Here is a 22,475-nt window from a genome sequence, read left to right as displayed (position 1 = left end):
ATACATAGGGAAGATATATTGGTATTGATAAGATAATAATTAGAGGAATCTTTGATTTGGCGATCTCATTGATGAATGCCATATCAACATTATAAGATCAATTAGGTTTTCCAAGAGACCAATGAAATTATGTCAAGGTAGCAGAATTAAAAGAGATAAATATAGTGAGAGGTGAGAACTATAACAAAATTAAAAACCACCATAACAAAGTTCGGATAAAGGCACCAAATGCCATTCGTGTAAGCTCTTTGATTTTAACAGAAACTCCAGCACGCCTTTATTACAAACGTCTTACTCTTCACATCGACAAAAATGGGCGTAGTTAGCAGAGAATACAGGGAATGGCAAACGTCGCACCTATATATACTGCATACATATAGGTACAATGACAGATTCATTGTAGATGGAAATGGAGTGGGTGTTACTGCAAAGGCCAAGTTGGCAACACGTAAGTGGCAAAGAAAAATCGGATGGTAAACTAAACATGTATTAGGAAGATTGGGTGAAAAGTGTCAGGGTTGTATGGGAGAAGGTGGCAACTGATAATGTCCAACGTGTGAGGAAGCCGCATACAGATTGGTATAAACCCCGTTAACTTCAAGTGTGAAAATATTTCGTCATCAGCATTCTACATCAACTGCTATCATATACAAACAGATGTTTACATATGTTTTGATATACACAATTTTATAAACACCTACCAGCGATTACAGGACGGAGAGCACTTGCTTCACGTTATATACTAATATATACAGGTATCATCTGAAGCAGCTGGTTACATGCTGGCGTGTATATGTAACACAAATTATCCATTCGATTTTATATACATGTATATCATTGGCATTCGAGAAATAGAGATAATGTTTCAACCAATGGTTTATGTGATACCTAAATTATTGTTACATACATTAACTATTACATTATGTAGACTTTTGTAATTATAGAAATAATATGTAAATTATGTGGTATTACAACGTATGTGGGCGGGTGATATGTCTCAGTTTAAATCTATGTATCGGATAACGTAGAAATTAATCACCTAATCATCTATTCCTCTCATTATATTGTATATACCCGATCGTATCTATGCGGTCATCCTTCCTTGAAAATACAATATCTAATTAGTGTAAACTATTTTCATTAATTTATCGAGATACATTTTTTAGTTATTTCGCGAGAGTTCCAACGCGAATTTAAATGTTTTGCGAATAAGTGTATAAAACAATACCATTAATGCACGACTGTCATTAAGAATCATGTATATTACGAAAACACGAAATAGTGTATACGCGAAAAGAAAGTGATTGACAGTAACGAATTTATTACCCTTCATGTGTAACATTTTACAGTTTAGGTTTATAGATTTAAAAAAAAAAACCATTATTGATAGATCACATTACAACAAATACCATGTGCGCTCAAAACGTACATATTGAATCTTCTATACCATAATGTTACTAGAAATGATGTCATTACTATGGAAATGTCTAAAATACATATACATGTATATTGAAATAACTAGACAAAGGAGAAACTATCAAACCAGATACTATTACAGATATAACTTTCGTAAAAATATGGTTTTTGAGACGAGATATCTGCGGTTAAGGTAAAACTTCCATCTAACTGATACCGTGCATAATAAGGTTATGTGTGACTTACCAAGCCAACTTCGATCCAGGTAAATGGCCACAAAGGATGGAGGGATAGTGAAGTAATCCACAAATGAGAACAGTTCCAGCCAGAACCAGAGTTTGTCATTGGCAGCTACAAACTAAAGGAAAACAACATTCAGCATAATCACAGAGGCATCACACAATTGAAAATTTTTATATACGCATTGCCCGTTGTCCAATCCTTTTCTAATTTATTGAAATAAAAATTAGTTGAAATTGAAATAAAAAAATAGCTTCAGGTACAGTTTGACTTGTAAAGAATTTACTATTACACTATTCCTTGCTATTCATTCTTAATTAATATTGTTCAGATTTCTTTACGAGGTCTTCCACGTATTCTACTTCTCACATATTAACGTGATATTTTCAGGATTTCGCAGGACATGGCATTGATCGCGAAAATAAGATCCGTGAAATATTGAGAAATAGTTGAATCATATATAACTGACCATAAAAAGTATTAAAGTTGTTTGAAATCAAGTCGGTGCGTACCCCCTTTTTTTAATTTCGCATGCATTCTCACGACAAAAATATCACCCCAAGAAAATTTACAGCTATACGGTTACGGTATTTCGTTAGCTTAGATTAAATGATATTTTATTCAATTAAACAATGAAGATATACATACAATTACCAATACATACATCTAGGACATTACATTTCTCTTTAAATTTTATATAAATCCATGCTATAAACGATCTGAATTTACTTTATTACATCTACATATTGATATATACAATACTATGATATCGGATTTTTGGAAAAAAAAAAGTTTCGTGTTTCTTCCGAAGAGAGTGAACACCTCATGGTTTCTTCATTGCGTGACAATGACCCTACTATATCAATACTAATAAAGACCTTGACCTTAGCGTACACATAAATACAGGATAATACGTAACTTGCGTTTTAGGATGGGCCTCATTATATATATATAATCGTTATAAGTACTGAGTTGTGTATATTAATCTCCTGTTTGATATGTAAACATAACATGTTATCACGAGTACAGACCTTGTGTTGACCCGAGATTTATCAAATCGTAATTCCTTAATACAATTATACTTATGTAGATATGTCCAGTATTGCTACAAAGGTTGATTACAGACATTTTGTTTTAATACATACCTGTATGAAGGAAAACACACACCCGTATGAAGACAATGCATACACTGTAAGCCAACTTATTTTCGGGGCGTCTTAATTTCACGTTTTCATGTCTCACTTTTTCTCGGCGATATGATTTTACGTTTTACAAGAAACTACTGTATTTATGCCTCTCGATTTATAAGTTACTACTCTATCTATTCCTCCCGATTTCACGATTTATAAGATACTACTGTATCTATGCCTCTCGATTTATAAAATACTACTGTATATATGCCTCACGATTTATAAGATACTACTGAATCTATGCCTCACGATTTATAAGATACTACTGAATCTATGCCTCACGATTTAAAAGATACTACTGTATCTGTGCCTCTCCATTTATTTTAGCGATGTCTTCAATATGTAAAATCTAATCGCACACGAAAATGTGTTGATATACAGTTCCTGTAAGAAAAAACATATATACCTGTATGAAGAAAGTACTTACCCGTATGAAGAAGTAGATCAGAAAGAACACATTGAAGGCCAAATCCACTTGTTGTCGGGGACTTTTAGCCCAGGGTTCACATGTCTCAACGTCTTGCCTAGAAATAAAAGGAAATAGTTAATTAATCAAGTCATTAGCGAAAAAAAGGTTCAAAATATATTAATTGAAGATTAATATGAACCATCACCAATTAATAACATGAGGAATTAATGTGCTACATTCAATCCATGTGGAATGACATGTAGCTCTGGGGTTGCAATATGTTAAACTTTGCTTTGATTTACATCTAGGATCGTTTAAGAACGTGTCAGGTTTTAGGAAAAGGGACGCCGGAGTATTCGGGAGAAAACCACCTACAAACAGTCAGTACCTGGCAACTACCAAGAGGTGGTGTGTTTGGGGTAATGCGAGCGAAATATCTTAGAAATTAGATGAGGTGTTACTGACGGCAAATACGCATAATCCGTACTGACTGGTCAAGCTGACATCATTTAGACCAGATAGCAGCTGAACATGATATACCAACTGCCATCAATTATACAACGATTGCGTCCTTAGCTTGCCTGCCAGCTTAACATTGGCTACAGTTTCTGATATCTTATTTAAAAAAAGTTGTCCAAAAACTTTATTGGTCTTATTTATTTACATTGCAACGGTGGTTTTGGGTCTTAATAGGTCAAAACAATGACGTCATAATGTTGTGAGGCCTCATTTATTTCGAAAGAAATGATATTAGCCGCGGAAATAAGGCGAAAGTTGTCTAATCACACTTGCCAATCCAAGAATCAAATTTAGAAGCAATTATACAAGGCAAATATAACAAATCATCCTTTAATTATGGTCTGAAATCATTGTCTTTGACTCCAAGAAACCTCAGTTAAGTGTTCGCTAATGTAAGCACATGCATAAATAGTAAGCCTCTGTGACATCAAATATTGGCCAAGGTAATACAGATGTAGATAAAAATACTCACGAACGCAAAATCCTAATATATATTAATGATATTCAAATTTTAACTCAGGAAAGGAAATTATTATTGTAATGTCCTATTTTGTTATTTCATGATGGTCAACTTTCAAAAGGCGCCTTTTGAGAGTCAGTGCATGGACTATTTGTCTGATTCCATGCCAGAAGATCAAGGAATCACTATCAAACTACAGCTGAACCATAATTAAAAGGTTAATGACACATGCAGCGTCAAAAGTACGCAGCATGACACCCACATAATACATAAAATCAAAGTTTAAGATAAAAAAGCAAATTAGAGACATTATCAAGAATTCAGCCCTCGTCACAGACGCGTATCTTCGTTCAGGTGAATCCAAGCGAAATTAAAAATCTTAAACATCTTTTTGTGATCTATCCAAAAAACTAGATTTTTTTCACTCACTTTAGATAACAATTTTAAAATACATTGTTACTCCCGGTTACAAAACGATATTTTATTACATTTCAAAGCATAAGCCACCAAAAAAGGGAGTCGCTATAAATACGCATCCGGGTTTTGAAAGGAATACATGAGATTATCACGTGATAATCCAGAAGAGATAACATTTACAATAATTTTCAAATTGCCATTTTAAGTGGATATCAGTATTATCATTTTCATAGGATGTATTTAATTTCTAAATGGACATCAACATGAGCGGAGGAGGCTTGATCATTAGTTCGTCAAATCAATCTCATAATGATGTTTCTTACGCCTTACCACCACAGTCCAAAGAGACTCAATTCGTTGTAACATATCAGAGTGATACGTCACTATCAATAATAAATAGACACGGGTGTATGGAAAAGCATTTGTACTGCGAGCCTACGGCGTCAGGACCCCGCGCCATCAGAGAGAATGTACTCGTCGCACTGGGTCGAGACCCTACCAAATCCCCCACGCCTGTCAACAACAATCGGGCCATGTAGATGCCAGTACCATGTGATGCTCTTTGGTGTAATGGGTATATAAACCTATCTGACAGTATTGATACCTCCCGGTCGTTACTACACTTAGACTTGTATCAGTGTGTTAAGCTGGAACCTATTACAACACAGGGAATATAGGTGTACCGAGGTGAACATGTTAATCTGGATGTGTCTACATACTGGTGTCATCGCCAAGCATGACATCTGCATAGGGAATGGTGAGAGTCCGTGCCACATATCACTATCAATGGAGTACCAAGTACCAACAGACTAAGAGTTATATAACATACATCTATTCCATTATAGTTCTTTACAGCATGCAATTACGTGTACCACATTTCAAGGAAATTTTCCTGTTTTTCTTGAGTTATAGACTGGTCACTTGTCTCTAGAATATTCAAAAACATCACTAAATTTTGGCTTGATATTTTGTTTGCAACAAGACTGATTCATAGGGGAACATGATCTAGTATAAGAATTTCACTGAGAAAACCTTTTCATTATCTTCGATTTAGTGACACGCCTTTTTGAGTTACTGAGACTGTAATAAAATGTTGCAATGATAATAAAAGATTTGATATAGTACTATTCAAACAAAGCAGATTACATCTGATACACAAAGGAAACACAATACCTGTCACATAAAAGTTTAATAGGTAGTACATGATAAAAATGCAGACATTTGTTTTCCCTATATTAAACAATCCACCTCAATTGCTATGAATAATCCCAACATTCACCAAATCATCTCATTTGTAATTGTAAAAGTACATTATAAACTATGTGCAATGCTTAATTGGGCAGTCAAAACAAGCTTACGGAGGCTCGATATTGCCTGTATATATGTGTTGTTAAAATCGACCGCCACAATCAATATTGCTTGTGTTTAAATTGGTAGTCAATAAGGACAAATGAAGGCCGTTGTGTGGGAAACGTAATGTACAGTAGACCGGCTGTGACACCTTCATTACACGACAGCTTTTACCCTGATGTGCGTACAGTACTGACAACTCAGCATCAATCACAATGGACAGGGACATATATAATATAATACCAATCAATATACAAAAATGTGTAGCCGTCTCCATTTCTGTTTTTTGTTTTTTTTTATTTCTTCAAAATATCGGACACTCGGACATTCTCAAGACAGAAAATACAGCTAAAAAAGTCCATTTCGGATTTTCATCAATAGATTGGATTGGAAATTCAAGACCTTTTAGCTGATTTTTGATAACGTAATTCAATGTTTCAATATCTGAGGATGGTAAAGAGGTGTACAATATGCCAAAAAAGAGAGAGAGACAGCTATATTGATTTGATAGATCCCCATCCTGATTAATATTCAACTGTCGGTACTAACATTGATTATTTGTATAACTTTTCTCTGTTGACGACAACTATTTGGATATGTATTATGTTAAAATGGCATTTCTGCCTGAAAAAAAATAAATACAAATATCAGATTAATGCAATCACGTGAATAGTAATGATTGCGAAATGGAAAGCAATTAAAGAGATGTGTAATTGTAGTCGCAGTCAGTTTTCCTAGTACCTAAACACTCCAAATTTTATACAATTTATATAAAAAAAACATTTGATGGCTGTGATACCATGGTCCCTTTCATCAGATATCCCTTTATCTCCAAATACTAGAGACTCCATTCACCTTGAACGTTATACATCTTTTAACATATCAATATCTTAAAAAGGGGTAACGTCACCATGACGTCATGGGTTTCTGGCATTTTCAAAATAGTCTTTCGTTATTTCATAAGACAAAATTTCAGATTGCATGCCTTCATTTTCCAAATATATTTTAATTGCTCATATATGTCAAGAGATAAAACATTCTGAAAACGTAAAACAATCTATGGGAAAGCATATCTTTATGTTTGTTTTGTAGACTATTCCCCTGATCGCATGAAAACCTCAGTTATAAAGGTAACTAATGTACAGGAATTGAGTTATCGGCGAATACATCAAAGTAATCAAACACCATCACATCCATACTCTCTTCATTACTAGGGACGCGTAGCAACTCGTGTGAAACACCAGCTTCCTGCCGAGGGCAATGACAGGACGCTCAATGATTACGCAAACAGTTGTTAAATGTGGGCAATCAGAAACACCACTTTCAGAGGAGATCCTTTCAATTCAAAGATTGTTAGGCTATTATATGTGTATCCTATCTGTTATATTCATTACATGTTGTTTTTATGTTTTTAACATTTATTGTTTTAGCTTGGATAATTATGAACCCTTTTTGTAACGAAACTTAATAAGCCACTTATTAATTTGAAATTATTTCACAGCAACATAAAAGTGAAAATAGATATAAGTTCGATTCTGTTGGAAGCCGAAACTTACATTATGTTGCCCACTAGTGTTTCTTACATGCAGCTTTATAGGGTATCACAAGAAAATCCTCCCAATTGACATATGCATGTGTTTTTTAACACCATAATAATTCCAAACGTGTTATCTTAGGGAGTAACTCATAGTTAGAAGAAGATGAAGAACGTGACTGAATGGGCAGTTTGGAAATTGTCCAGAGGATTTATCTTGGTTTCCACATAAGTGGAAGACACTCAACGAATCTTCAATATTCATTCAAGTATAAAATATGTCTTAGGTTCATTATTATAGTATGTCCTAAACATATAATACAGGTATACATGAGACAATGAGAAACTACATTATACTATGTAGACTTACAAGAATGGGGAGGCACAATAAAATGCATTGTATGATATTTCTCTTTGCCCAATAGAAATTATTTACCACGTGAAAATATAAAAAATATAAAATATTCCAAGAGTACCATTCATTTCTTATGATAATTTTGTGGTAATTAGTATTCCTAGAACTGTCGCGTTACGTATACCCCCAACCCTTGTAACAAAAGGACATAACTATAAAAGGAGTAGAGGTATCTTATTCATTACTAGATTACGCACACGGATTTTTGCCACCCTGTTTCGTTAAAACCCTCCAGTAGTTTAAGAGGATAAGTCATTCGATCGCCGTGTCAACAGACTAACAAACGGACAGCCTGAATCCAGTATATTTAAACAATGACTAAATATAACGACCACTTAGGGTGAAACCTTATCAAATGTCACTTGGATACCTCTTCACTAACAGCAATATAGTTCATCAGAGCGTTAAAATCCAATTCTTTTCCGAACGGCTAACAACACGCACACAAAATAGCAACATCACATAAGAAATTTATATCACCTGTCATCACTGAGTCGTCTGAAAATATATCTCCTGCTTCCAAGTTATCAACCGTATCGAATGTAAAATGTACATATAGATATATCCATTCCCTGTCAGACCGACAGTAAGGAAAGTCATCATTTATTAACGATATTTTGTGCAATTTCCTCAAACACAAACGAGTGTTCCATGTCATCTTATCTAGTACATTAAACAATGCACCATTCTTAACTACTGAATCCATACTAACGCTCTTAAAATATTTCAGTGAAATATATAGTATAGCAAGGAAACGCGAGGAAAACCAATATCATTCGCCGCAATATTCTATATAGAAGTGTCCCATTTTCTAATTAGATGTTTACGGTGCAGGCTAAAGCGAATGAGTGCATCTACCATGGATTTTCAATATAAACACTCTTACTCCCTTAATTTTTACTAGTTTTCTTGCCAAAGGCAAAGCATATAGCTGCATATTTAATTAAGTTCTGATTAGTTGTCGGGCGTCAGGTGGCTGAGACAATTGTTCAATCCCGCCTGTCTAAATACACATTTGCTCTCAATGAGGCTTACTGACAAATTGTCGGGAATTCCCGGTATATCAATTACACTTTATACATATTCACATACGAATTGCAGACATGCAGACGAAAGCCAAAGTCTCAATGAACATACATCCTGGAAGAGTAAGTTCCGTACATTACTATAGGGCCGGCAGTTATTACTTTAAGGACATAGGACTATGTCTTAACAAGGTTGATAGGATGCCTTACACTCACACACTGTGTAATCAGAAAAGCGTTGAAATAGTAAAATATGCCAAAGATATAATGATAGAACACATTTGACATGTATAGGTTTATATAAAGTTGGCAATGCAGCAGATAGCTGTCTATCCTTAACTATTCATTGGGTGACCTCAAATATGACGTAGACTGAACTTTTAATTAACTGTCTCATGTTTCCGTAAATGGAGTAATTGTAGCAGAAAGAGAACTGAATCCCTTAATATATATAACTTGGCTCGTTAATTAAGCAATAATAAAGGTATCAGAATTAAGGATAAAAATTTCATCACTCTTGACATTTCCAATTCCTTAAAATATCTAAAGAAATATAGATTGTAAATAAGAGGAAGCAGTGTCTCTGAGTTTTAATAACAAGAGATCTGATCAAATACTGGTATATAATTTTACTCTTTTTGTGATTAAAGCGGGAAAGTAAGCGTAACATTCTCTTTCTCAAAGAAAAAATATATTGTGAATGCGCAGATAGACTGATATCGAAAAGGAAATCTAACACTTTTTATGTACAATTTTAAAGTTATATATTGTGTAACGGATGTGCACTATGTAACGAATAAGTCTATAGATATAATCATTATAACAGAAAACTGTACTATACCAAGCATTTATGAATTAGATCTTCATAACTGTTTTCATTATAACTGTTTTCATTTATTGCATTTCTAGTTAAACGTAATGTATGATATGATTAATCTTTCAACGTAAATGTACCTTTTGTTATCAAAATATCAGATAAACTATGCACGTCACTATTCCTGTGTTAACGTTTGCAATAGTGTTAAATCAAATTCCAAAAAGTAACTACATTTTCGTTCACTTTTCGTTTTTTAATAAAAAAGTGTTAAGGAAATTGTCATAAAAAGCAAAGTTTTGTGATGGCCACAATGAGGTAGTGTTCCACTTATCTGTTAGCAAATCTTAACCCATACGAGACATTAAAATTCCATCTGATTTATGAACAGGATATTTAAATAAATATCAAGGGAAGTCTGAAAATAAAATTCTTTAATATTGTTCATAATATTTCAAATCTAGGGCTTATTTTTCTGCAGTCGGTGAAGGCATACGAAATAAATTAAAGTAAATTTTCGTTGGATGGAAATGTAGTCTAAAATCATACTTTTGCTTCATTTTGTAGGACACATGTTTTACATTTAAAAAATACGGGTCATAAATTGGAAACAATAACAATATAAATCTGAGCATTTTTTTCAAAAACAGAAAGTATTTGAAATAGTTCTTTTTAAATTTGATATATATATATATATATAATATAATTTAGCATTGTTGATGCATTAAGCTTGATATGGTTGGTGATAATGGCTATCTTAAAAGCTATGTATAAAATAACAATCCAAACCTGCATCAAATGGTAAAATAGCCAAAGCGGAACTCCATAACGAATCTGTAGCTATAAGAAATGAGAATGTCTTGCGAAATAAACTTTCGGTTTATCTTTTTCATATCTGAATATCGTAAACTGAATGGAAAAATAATATGAATGATAATAAACATATCAAAACGGTTTAAAATTGTTTAACGTTCTTTCAACAACTGAAATATTTTGCAACCAATTTCTCTGTATGCCATATATGTTGCGTTCCTGGAGTGTTTTGGGAGACAGAGGTACTCACAATTATGTCCGTACTGTGTCTTACTGTCATTGTCAACAGTAACAAGTGACAGTTAAAAACAGATTTACATGCACGGATGTTGATCTCGCATTTACCTATAACGATTTAAATGAAGAATTGACACATACATTTGAAGACAGCTGTAGGATTTGTTTTCATTTCTATTCCCTTGTTAATACAACTAAAGAAAACCCTCGATATTGTAGAGAAAAAGCCTACTTACTCGGATGCATCAATGAAGTAGATTATCAGTGAGGCTATACTCAGCATAAACACCAGACCGACCTACAACAGAAAACATAGAAATATTACTCTACAATACAAGTTATGGAATCAGAAAACACAATACTAATACTCTTATTCTACGTCTAAACTGATAAATAAGAAGTTAAAAACTTGTTTTCCTTGAAGAGTTTATTTTGTGACCTCGTGAATATGAACAAGCCGAATATGCCTAAATGAAATTTACTGTGGACTGACTCAAAGAGGCCAATCAATACCGTAAAAAGAACTTTGCTGTGGGATAACGTTCCAGGATAATTTAATAATGTCCCGATAATTGAAATTGCCTTCGTTTCTATTTGAAGCATTTCTTTAAGTTCGTTTAAAATGATCCAATCACCTAAAAAGGAACTGATTGAATCATGACATGGGTTTATGTGCCTCCATTGCTTTAAATGTTGCTGTTAACATTGGTTCTTCTCCATCTTTATTAACTTTATTTACTGTAGAAATCACTGTCGAAACCAAGAAGAGCGAAACAAGTCATCCATTGATGGTATTAATTGGTTCTAACTATTTGGTGTACAGATAAAACAGATGTGATTCTAGCAAAGAGTTTGTAATAGTTCCCTTCCCATATTCAAATGTACAATATAAAAATGTGTGTCTTCTGATCTTTTGTCGCCATCTTCCTTAAAGGCAATACAATGGAAATAAGCCAGCGTCTGACTGTACTCCATAACTTATTTTGTAATACAATTTGATACTTAAATGATGATTCATATCCCAGGAATGAAACATCCTTAATTAATTTTAAATAGTTTGAAAGCAGACAATATATAGCCGCTATTACACAACACTTTTTGTTGTGGAATTGCGGTATTTATTGAATGTTTTGACTTCATGGCATTTCCACACCTCAAGACAATAGTTATCACATGATGTTAATCCAACACGTTATAACCATTGCGGGAAGTTTGGTTCGCTCGTACTACTTTAACTCTAAAAAGCCGAGTTATCTTTGACTTTATAAATGAGTTATAACAAAATGACAGTGACCTCACACTAGGAATACAAACAATTAAAGTATACCGAATCATTTGTTTAACCTTATGACATATATAAACTCAACTATACAGCAGCTACAGGAACCATTAGTAATTCGTTCTAAATACAAACCCCTGATGTCAAAGAGAAATGTAGCAATGAGATATTTCAGACTGCCCGTACAAACTTGCAAAGTGATTACTGCTGAGTCTGGACACAGATTGACCCCAGACTGACCCTAGAATGGTCTTGTGCTGACCCAGACCTATCAAAAGCGTCTACATATAACATTACATGAATCAAATCAATACAGTATACGCCGTGCATGGAATGCTAAGAAGACTTGCTCATGTTCCAAATATTTTAGAGACGTAACTAATCCAAAAATAAATTTCATGATTTCGTTTCATTCAGTTTCTTTAATGATAGACATATCAACTCTTAGATAAGCCTGTCATAGTAGGTTATTGACTTACTCAGCAATGGAAATCAATTGATATCTACATACATATACATAGATACATTAATTTCAGACAAGGTTTTGTTGATGTGCTATGATTCATCGCATGTCTTGTTCTATAATCTGGTCGTAAGAAGTTACACAAGATGCACTTAATCTATGATAAACACGACACGTGTATTGTTCATATGCCTTAAATCGTGGCGCCTGCTTTATTAGGTAAAAATGTTTAACTGTTCATTCGATGAATCCGGTCGATAAATAGGATTTCGGTGTTAACAAAACAATAACAATGCCTTTTATACTGCTTGTATGTGGACAAAGGAATATAATCATATACCATCCTTTCACGCACATACATTATAGTTTGCAAGAAATGATGCATGAATTTTACGTATAAAAGTGCAGTGTCTTTCATTTATCAATACAGTCATTATCAACTATCTAAGAGACAGAAAAAACGCCATACGAAACCAATTTCTACATGATAGACCATTTTTCTCTACAACAGCATAATTAAAATGCAAGTTATTTGGGAGTATGCTGCATCAATTCAACATTAATGGTTATCCAGTATACAAATTAAATATATAAAATGTTTAGGATATTATTCGAATCTGATTACCAATTTAGTATAAATACAAGATGAAAACTAAAACGTAATAGAGAAAGAAAATAACCTTGAAGATAATCATATATAAAATATTACAAGAAAAACATACAAATAGGTTTTACAGAGTCCATGCTAAAATATTCGTTTAAGAATGATAACTTGTCTTAAACATTATAATAGACTATCGTGGAACCTCACAATAAGTCATTGCAACATACAAATTACATCACAAAATACCATTATGCATCATTATTTGTTTTCAGTGTTAATAATAAGTGGTTTTATCTAAAATAGTTCAATTATATATATTTTGGGTGAAAATATTTGTTAATTTTTTTAGGAATAAATATATCTACAGGATATACATTATTTACAGAAATCAATGAATGAAGCCCATTATTTGTAGTAATTGCTCTCCTAAACCCTCCCCGTTGAGCTACTATGCTAACGTTCTCAAAATACAGATTTTAAAGAATTATTAGATAAAAATAAATGTACATAAACATGCCACATATTTGTATAATAGAAGACGTCCTCCACTAGATTTGCCAAACACGTTAACATTAACAGAATCGCGAGACTTTAAACAGCAACTTCTTAACCTGATCATTTCATCGGATAATACTTAACAATGAATGGAGTCCCAAACTAAACAAGAGTTGTACATTGCCGAGGCCATAACATCGTGGTGGCAGAGAGTTTCCCAGACATGATGGATTCCAGGGCAAACAATGTCAGGTAAAGGGGCGATGTCTTCGGCGAACAATGTCGTAATGAGGTTTATAGGCGTCAACAAGCAATAACCGTATAGTTCTGTTAAACATGTTTCAAATCTGTACATAACAATGTAAATACGATGACCGTTGGCAAAGGAAATCGGGTTAAATTGTCAGCGACAAGATTGAGTCTAACACATTCTTTAAATGAGTCTAACACATTCTTTATATCATAATGGAATAATACACTTACACAACCTCAAAAATTCTAAAAGAAGCAAATCCTGTTCTATGTACCAAAACAACAAGAAGTCAGACTTAATATTAGAAAGAATTGTATACTTGCAAGATAAGTAGCAACGATGTCAGATAATCGTCTAATTTCTTAATTCAAAACTATGGTATCAACAGCATGTCCTTTATACGATACTTATCAGCATTGCGGCTGGTAATCAAATGATGCATAATTTAAAAACAATTTCCAATCACCTTGAGCAATTCATGGTAATAAATTACTTCGCGCTTTCAATCATTTTGTTTTTGTTTTGACGACTAGCTACCTTTCTAAGAAAATCACTTAGTTCTAATTACGTCTAATACTCCACCTCCTATGGGGAATTGCAATTAAACTGACTGGTATGAAAATCTCTTTTACGATATTTCAATACGGATTTGAATTAACATCTGTTTTTCAAGCAGGCTTTCTATGTCTCAGCCATGCATGTGCCCAGGAAGAATTTCCTCTAGATTTGGCTGGTGAATTTCTCCCTATATCGAAATCTTCCTTTCTATCATCAGACATTTTGTTAAACACGTCTGCCTAATGTATCTACGTTTTTAATGTTTTGATATTAAGTATTCAAATTAACGACAGTATAGTTCTAGCCTACACCTACTCAATCTACTGAACTTTGGGTTAATTAATCGGGTTCATAACGCCATACAATCACCTCACTAAGCACTTTAGTTCGTTACGTACCGATGATAAGGTTGTGGTATTTAAACTTTTCATATAACATTGTGTTTATTTTAAGACGGTAGGGTATGTTGTTCAAGGAGCCTTTGTGTCAATGTCACAATAAAAGGGTACCATATACTTTATAAATGGAAAGTATGTCAGTCTTATATTTCAGAAGATAATCACTGTCGTGTAATGTACAAAATTAAGTCTATGTCAAATAGAAGAACCTGGAGTTTGTGAATGAGGTATGTAAGCCTTATACTAACACATACTCTCAATATAACCCTGATCCTGTTGTATCTAGCAAACAATTGCCTTTAGAAGTTTCCGACTTCATTCTGTTTGATTATTTCATTTCTTTAAACCTTACGGTTCATCAGAAAAGGTGCATGTAATGTTTACAATGCAACAAAACCTTAATATACAATAACATAGATATTTAACACCCAGACACACATACTTAGTATGGACTTAGGGCTCGTCAAACTGTCAACTACACCTCAATATATCGGAGAGTGTGACGCCTGACATTAGTTACCTAAGTGTCCTTTAAAACCTCCACTGATTGATATTATAAAATCAGATCGTAAGGATTCAAGATATTCAAAAAATAATCCCTGTCTGCATTTCCTCCTACGTTTTCTGTAATTCGAGAGATGATTTATTAATTGCGCGCGCTACATGATAGAGATAAACAAGTGAATATCTACAGTGTAGGATGTGGCTTACGTAATATTGTAATCACAGTAAGTGGCGGTCATAAAGCTCGCAGGGAAAGTCATCTTATATTCAATTTAACCAAGTGTATACGTCACAAAATGAAAGAAAATATCTGAAAATAGGCGACTCTGCACAAGGTAATAGTTTTACGGCTAGGAGGTTAAATGAACATGAGTATACCATACGCTCGAACCAAATGATGATAGTTAAAGCTAATATATATAACCTTTTTTTTTCGTAATATAAAATCAACACTTTTTGTTTGTCCCTTTATACACTAAAACCTTGTCAGTATGTCCTGGTTTGTCCCTTTACAGTAAAACCTTGTCCTTATGTCCCTGCTTTGTCCCTTTACGGAAAGACTTGTCCTTATGTCCCTGCTTTGTCCCTTTACAGTAAAACCTTGTCATAATGTCCCTGGTTGGTCCCTTTACAGTAAAACATTGTCCTAATGTCCCTGGTTGGTCCCTTTACAGTAAAACCTTGTCCTAATGTCCCTGGTTGGTTCCTTTACAGTAAAACCTTGTCCTAATATCCCTGGTTTGTTCCTTTACAGTAAAACCTTGTCATAATGTCCCTGGTTTGTCCCTTTACAGTAAAACCTTGTCATAATGTCCCTGGTTTGTCCCTTTACAGTAAAACCTTGTCCTAATGTCCCTGGTTTGTTCCTTTACAGTAAAACCTTGTCCTAATGTCCCTGGTTTGTCCCTTTACAGTAAAACCTTGTCCTAATGTCCCTGGTTGGTCCCTTTATTCACTAAAACCTTGTCCTAATGTCCCTGGTTTGTTCCTTTACAGTAAAACCTTGTCATAATGTCCCTGGTTGGTCCCTTTATGCATCAAAACCTTGTCCTAATGTCCCTGGTTGGTCCCTTTATACAGTAAAACCTTGTCATAATGTCCCTGGTTGGTCCCTTTATACACTAAAACCTTGTCCTAATGTCCCTGGTTTGTTCCTTTACAGTAAAACCTTGTCATAATGTCCCTGGTTTGTCCCTTTACAGTAAAACCTTGTCCTAATGTCCCTGGTTTGTTACTTTACAGTAAAACCTTGTCCTTATGTCCCTGGTTTGTCCCTTTACAGTAAAACCTTGTCCTAATGTCCCTGGTTTGTTCCTTTACAGTAAAACCTTGTCCTTATGTCCCTGGTTTGTTCCTTTACAGTAAGACCTTGTCCTAATGTCCCTGGTTTGTTACTTTACAGTAAAACCTTGTTCTTATGTCCCTGGTTTGTCCCTTTTACAGTAAAACCTTGTCCTTATGTCCCTGCTTTGTTCCTTTACAGTAAGACCTTGTCCTAATGTCCCTGGTTTGTTACTTTACAGTAAAACCTTGTTCTTATGTCCCTGGTTTGTCCCTTTATACACTAAAACCTTGTCCTAATGACCCTGGTTTGTTACTTTACAGTAAAACCTTGTTCTTATGTCCCTGGTTTGTCCCTTTATACACTAAAACCTTGTCCTAATGTCCCTGGTTTGTTACTTTACAGTAAAACCTTGTTCTTATGTCCCTGGTTTGTCCCTTTACAGTAAAACCTTGTCATAATGTCCCTGGTTTGTCCCTTTACAGTAAAACCTTGTCATAATGTCCCTGGTTTGTTTTGTCCCTTTATTACACTAAAACCTTGTCCTAATGTCCCTGGTTTGTCCCTTTACAGTAAAACCTTGTCCTAATGTCCCTGGTTTGTCCCTTTACAGTAAAACCTTGTCATGATGTCCCTGGTTTGTCCCTATACAGTAAAACCCGTCCGTAATACCCTGGTTAAAAACCTTGTCGTAATGTCCTGGTTGTCATACTACTCTTGTCATTTCAATGTGAATTTTACCTTGTGTCAGCCTTTTGTGTCGCTTCAAATGCCAATCTTCGTATTATGTCACCACTTGAACATTGTTATATTATTATTTTCAAAATAAAAAAATATATATTTTCACACGAAGGAAATATCGTGTAATTACCATTTTTGGCAAACTTAAAATAGCGACAAATGTTATAATTCAAGTGAATCTTTGGTGTATAACCTGCTTTACAATATTTAATGTTGGACTCCTGTCAAGTCACACTAAACAGCATTTTAAATTTTTTCTTGTTTGTTTGTTTGTTTTCGTTGGTGTGTATATAATAAACTACCTGTGTGTAGATACCTGTCTGAACCGTGTAGTGTCTTTCTTTCATTAATGCACCGTGTATAGCATGTTGGTGGAGACACCAAATATGACAGAAAACACATAGAAACGCATGTCGTAGTAACAGTATTCATCAAATCTACATGTAGTTGGTAAAGATCTGTCATCTTAACTACCAGTATTTCAAAATCACTGTGCAAAGTGATCATTATTAAAAATGTCAGGAAAGCTTGTTCTAATACACATCAATTATATAAAGTTTTTCGTTTAATTATTTGTTCGAATGTAAATAGTTCTATATCCAAATGTAGGCAGTTTTCATTAGACTGACAATATCCTTTACCAACTTAATTCTGAATTAAATTTGCACGACTATTGCAATTGATACCAAACTGTTTCCACCTCTGGTATAATCAATCTTGTGGGGCAAGGTCATCAGAAATTTAAAAAAAATGCCCTGGGTATCACACCTACCAATATTCTTCCTGTTGTCGTCTGCCCAGAGATCAACTCTCCCGCCCAATCCTTCGCCTCAGTCATCCATCCAATTTCAGGATCGGCGCTTTTCATAAAACCCGGCACGTTCTTTCCCCCGGGGATGGGGACAGGTCCACTCTGGTGGGAAACTTTGGCCACACCGCCATGTTTCCGTCTCCGACAGAAAAAGAGCAACAGGATTCTATAACAGAGGATAATGTACAGTCCAAACCCGAAGGTGATGAGACTGGAGGCCAGGAAGGTATACCAGCGCCTCTCGTCCGAACATTGAACAATGGATACAGTGGTGTTATTCGCACTCATGGTCAAGATTTAATCCAAATGACATTCATGCACAAAAACTTATTACATGTTGAAAATTGAAAAAGTATGTATCTAAAACACAATATTCCACGAGCAGTGTATTTCTGTTGTGATGGAATTGTTCACTGATATAACTCGAACCTATGTGTAAGGTACCAGCATCTTGACAGAAGGTAGTGTCAGGCTCCGAATGTCGTTGCTGTGGTTTACAGCAACATACACATCCGACGTACCTTTGTCATCTGATGAAAAAGCCTATTTATATGTAAATAGCTGGTGTAGCCTTGGTTGGTTGGGTAGACTTAGTTGCTTATTCCTCGACATCCAAGAACAATTAAAACCGGTGTTGAAAGTAGCACCGGTCTATGGGCTACAGAACACACCATCACTATACACCTAACAGCGACTGTAGTTACTGTCGGTATTGTTCACTTCTACACCAATCACCCTTTTCCGTAACTGAAAAGCGATTTTCATGAATATTGATGTCGAGTGCTGACAACAACGTGCGCTAGGGTATAGTGTGACACCGGGGAGGCCAAAGATCGATACCAGAATTCGATCCGCGCGCGCACGTGAGACCTGCCCTATACCAGTCTGTTAGCTCCAACAACAAACGATCGTCTCACTCTTCATTTACTCCTGGAAAGTCGCAGAATCTCCAACATATCAGATCTAATACAAATATAGAAATAAATCTCTGTTTCCACAGGTCGACTATGACAGTGGTCTATCCATCATATTCAAATAACAGAATCAGTCCTCCCCAGGAAATGTACATGTACACACGTACATGTAAACATCAGCACGGTATATATATAGGTAGATAGTGTGTGTAGGTGTCCCTTCCGATCCTATAGGTACAGCATTACACATACACACATATATATACCCCCAGTAATAATGCTTACGGCGAAGTTAGAACACATATATATGTACAGCTGCTTGTTGTTTCTATTTATATACACCAGTCGTCTCTAAGACTCGGTCTGGCCTCACTGAGGTAATTACGATCCAGTTGTTCGTGTAATAAACGTGCTAGTCTTCTTTATATTACGGTACCGGTAGATGTTTATTATTGGTCAATTATACCCGTACAGTGTAATCATGTTTAAACAGAGACGTACTATGAATATACATTTCTGTTTGCATTTCCTCTACATCTAAACCATTCATATTAGTGAAGTACATGTACATTTGCATTAGACCGGTATATTTATGTACAAATGTATGCGTGCATTGAAATACTGCAGCACGTGCTATATATTACATATTATGTAATTTACCTGACTCTCAAAAATCACAGAGCAACTGTCATCACTGAACGGCGAGTGTCGAACGCGGAAATATCAGTACCAGGCAAAAAAAAATGCTGGTACCGAAAATGAAAATGTGTATCAGTGATCACTACACAATACAGTGTATGTATAACATCGCTGTTTTAATGTGATGAAAACTCCTATAAATATAGTAGAGCCATACATTATTTCTGGGTTTCATTTTCTCATTCGTTTGTGAAGAATTTCTTTAGTTCTTTTGTTTCATAATTAAGATCAACTTCGCTTAAGATGCTCCACTGCCGACAGAGCATAAACGATACTCATCAATTGAACAATAACTGATGTGTTTATATGTGTCTAATTAACACAAAAATACATATAAAACAATATACAACTGTATTTTGCTTTTGGGGCATGCGCAATAAGTACTTAGTTCCATATAGGACATAGTGGCGTGGAATGTTTTTGAGATGAAATAAATTATCTTTAACGTTGTAACTTAAATTAAAATAAGAGGCTCAAACTTTTCAATGGTGGTAAAAGTATAAAGTAAGTAACTTTTGTAACTAAAGAAAATACTAATTCGTCTTCTCCTTTTTTGATAGAGAGAAAAAATGCATTTGCTAGCGGTGGATCATCTTTAAGGTGTAAAAAAAGAAAAGCAATTTACAGAAAGATATCCATCAGAAAACAAAGATTTTAGATACATATATGTATATGACATAAGAGGACAGTAGCCCCTTTAAATTTACAGTCGTAAATATTTAGTGACCCTAGCTAGCTTGTCACCGTACTGGACACAGTTCGCCCGTCTGTCGGTCAAGATAACCTGTCCGTACATGACATTTAGTACACACCAAAAGGTATACGTGTAAATTAGTACAGCAGTCGTGAATAAATTACCTCCCTTTGACATGATTCGTAGATCGATGGTTTGTTTTAATGGATTACAACTAAATTCCAAAGTCTAGATATCCAAAAGTTTGCCAAATAGTTACTTACTATGTTAAATCAATACACAAGACTTTTAGCTCAATAACTTTACCCAACAGCAGGGCCAACTACGTACATGTAGTAGCATTATACTGATATGTATGTATCAAACGGTGTTTAACTTGGCCATAGTTGTTGTATAGTAATACGAGTGTATTTCGAAAAATGCCAACTACTGGTTCTTTTTAAATTCTCTTTTTATTAATGAAAACTAAGACATAAAACTGAAATTCTATATCTAATTTTTATATTCAACGACAGGAATGAGGACACATTAATGTTTTTGACGGCAGAAACAGAAGAATTATACATCGCTGACAGGTGAATACATGCTAACTACATGCATATGGAAATAATTTCAGAAAATAAAAAGAACTTTAACCTCCTCCTCCTTCATTACTAGGCATTTCCGTCGGTGATTTACTAGTTGACCTCAATTTGTCAGAAGGCACACCTTTAAAATCCTTAGCTAAGAAATACATCTCTGAAGAGCCCATACGACTAGCGGGCGGTTTGACAACTTTAACGCTGGAAAACATCCGGTCAAGTGCTACATGTAGTTTGTACTGTTCTGGTCCCATCCATAGTTTACACAATAAATGTCCACCATGTCGAAGGACTCCGACAGAAAATCTCAGAACCGAGGCACAGAGCTCCACACTCAATTCGTGATCTAAATGTCTCGCCTCTGAAGATTTTGGCGCCATGTCACTTAAAACCACGTGCACCTTTTGTCCTCCCAGACAATGGAGTATGGACTTTTGGACGTCTTTGTGTGTGAAGTCGGATCCTGAGAGGAGTGTAACTCCATCAAGTGGATCAATCTGGAGCAGATCCACACCTATAACAGTCCCGACAGGTCGATTAAGATCTGAGAAACGGAACAATCAGAATATTAAATACGACATGAAAACGTTGCACTATCTACAATGTAAACATTGAAATAATAATGTTTTAATATTAATCAAGCCAATCCAAGTGCCATACTCTACAAAACTTCGCCAATCGGTCATGGAAGTAAATTAATACATTTGTATTGAGAAATTCTAAATGGATCACTGTGCGTCTATGTATCTAGACTCCCTCATCTGTATATGAACTAAAGTGGGCGCAAGACACAAGAAACTGGGAGACTAAAATGGTTATTTTCAGAAGCTTTAGCATGTGACAAGTTGTCCATGCGGACTACTCAATCTAAACGTAAATATAAGGGAAGTAACTCGTAAAACTTGTCATGCCGACTACATACCACTTTGTGTTGCGTTCACTTTCTTGGCGGCGACTTGGCACCACGATCCGGGCGCAGCTCCGCAATCTATAACAATGTTCCCAGGTTTTAAGAGTTTGTGTTTTTCGTCAATTTCCAGTAATTTGAAGGCGCTCCGACATCTCCAGTTTTCCAATTTCGCACGCTTCACGTACGGGTCTTTGAGTTGTTTTGTCAGCCATTTTTGTGATCCAGTACTTTTGCCCTTCAGCTTTTTCACATGGACTTTGTTATTAGTCTGTGATGTTGTAAAATATTTGCAGATCTGTTCAACGTGTTGACAAACATCACCTCTTAGTCTACAGTTTACAAGAGTGACAGACATTTTCTTTTGCTATGGACATTCCGGGGAATCCCTTACACATAAGAGATGACGTCATTAAAGGGATTTCTCCGGGCAGGTATTTTTAGAGACAAATC

General features: G+C 35.0%; 2 protein-coding genes across 21 annotated transcripts in view; both read right to left on the bottom strand.

Annotated features, from left to right (window-relative positions):
* The window catches only part of LOC138322870 (calcium-activated potassium channel slowpoke-like), a 73,505-nt gene extending 54,068 nt beyond the window's left edge, over window positions 1-19,437 (bottom strand). For 12 of the 19 annotated variants that reach the window (XM_069267030.1, XM_069267036.1, XM_069267025.1 and 9 more), the window contains exons 1-4: window positions 18,189-19,436; window positions 11,076-11,137; window positions 3,274-3,370; window positions 1,663-1,774 (exon numbers count right to left, since the gene is read on the bottom strand). In XM_069267030.1, coding sequence (XP_069123131.1) covers window positions 1,663-1,774; window positions 3,274-3,370; window positions 11,076-11,137; window positions 18,189-18,515 — 598 coding nt within the window. In that variant the 5' untranslated portion in view covers window positions 18,516-19,436. Of the gene's footprint in view, window positions 1-1,662; window positions 1,775-3,273; window positions 3,371-11,075; window positions 11,138-18,188 lie in introns of all 19 variants that reach the window. The other 7 variants (XM_069267020.1, XM_069267029.1, XM_069267023.1 and 4 more) reach the window with 1 other exon arrangement.
* Window positions 19,438-20,950: 1,513 nt separating this feature from the next.
* On the bottom strand, window positions 20,951-22,447 carry LOC138322868 (rRNA methyltransferase 2, mitochondrial-like). 2 transcript variants are annotated; one of them, XM_069267018.1, is made up of 2 exons: window positions 22,038-22,447; window positions 20,951-21,629 (listed from the first exon to the last, which is right to left on the bottom strand). In XM_069267018.1, exons 1-2 carry the CDS (start codon window positions 22,378-22,380, stop codon window positions 21,166-21,168), a joined length of 807 nt encoding a protein of 268 aa, XP_069123119.1. In that variant the 5' UTR covers window positions 22,381-22,447; the 3' UTR covers window positions 20,951-21,165. The 2 variants fall into 2 exon arrangements, with proteins under 2 accessions (XP_069123119.1, XP_069123117.1); XM_069267016.1 differs by having other exon boundaries at window positions 20,956-21,659; window positions 22,038-22,443.
* Window positions 22,448-22,475: the final 28 nt, after the last annotated feature.

This window comes from Argopecten irradians, chromosome 5 (assembly GCF_041381155.1).
Source record: "Argopecten irradians isolate NY chromosome 5, Ai_NY, whole genome shotgun sequence".
NCBI classification, from domain to species: domain Eukaryota; kingdom Metazoa; phylum Mollusca; class Bivalvia; order Pectinida; family Pectinidae; genus Argopecten; species Argopecten irradians.
The sequence above is the reverse complement of the archived record's forward strand: the minus strand, read 5'-3'. Positions and strand labels throughout refer to the sequence as shown.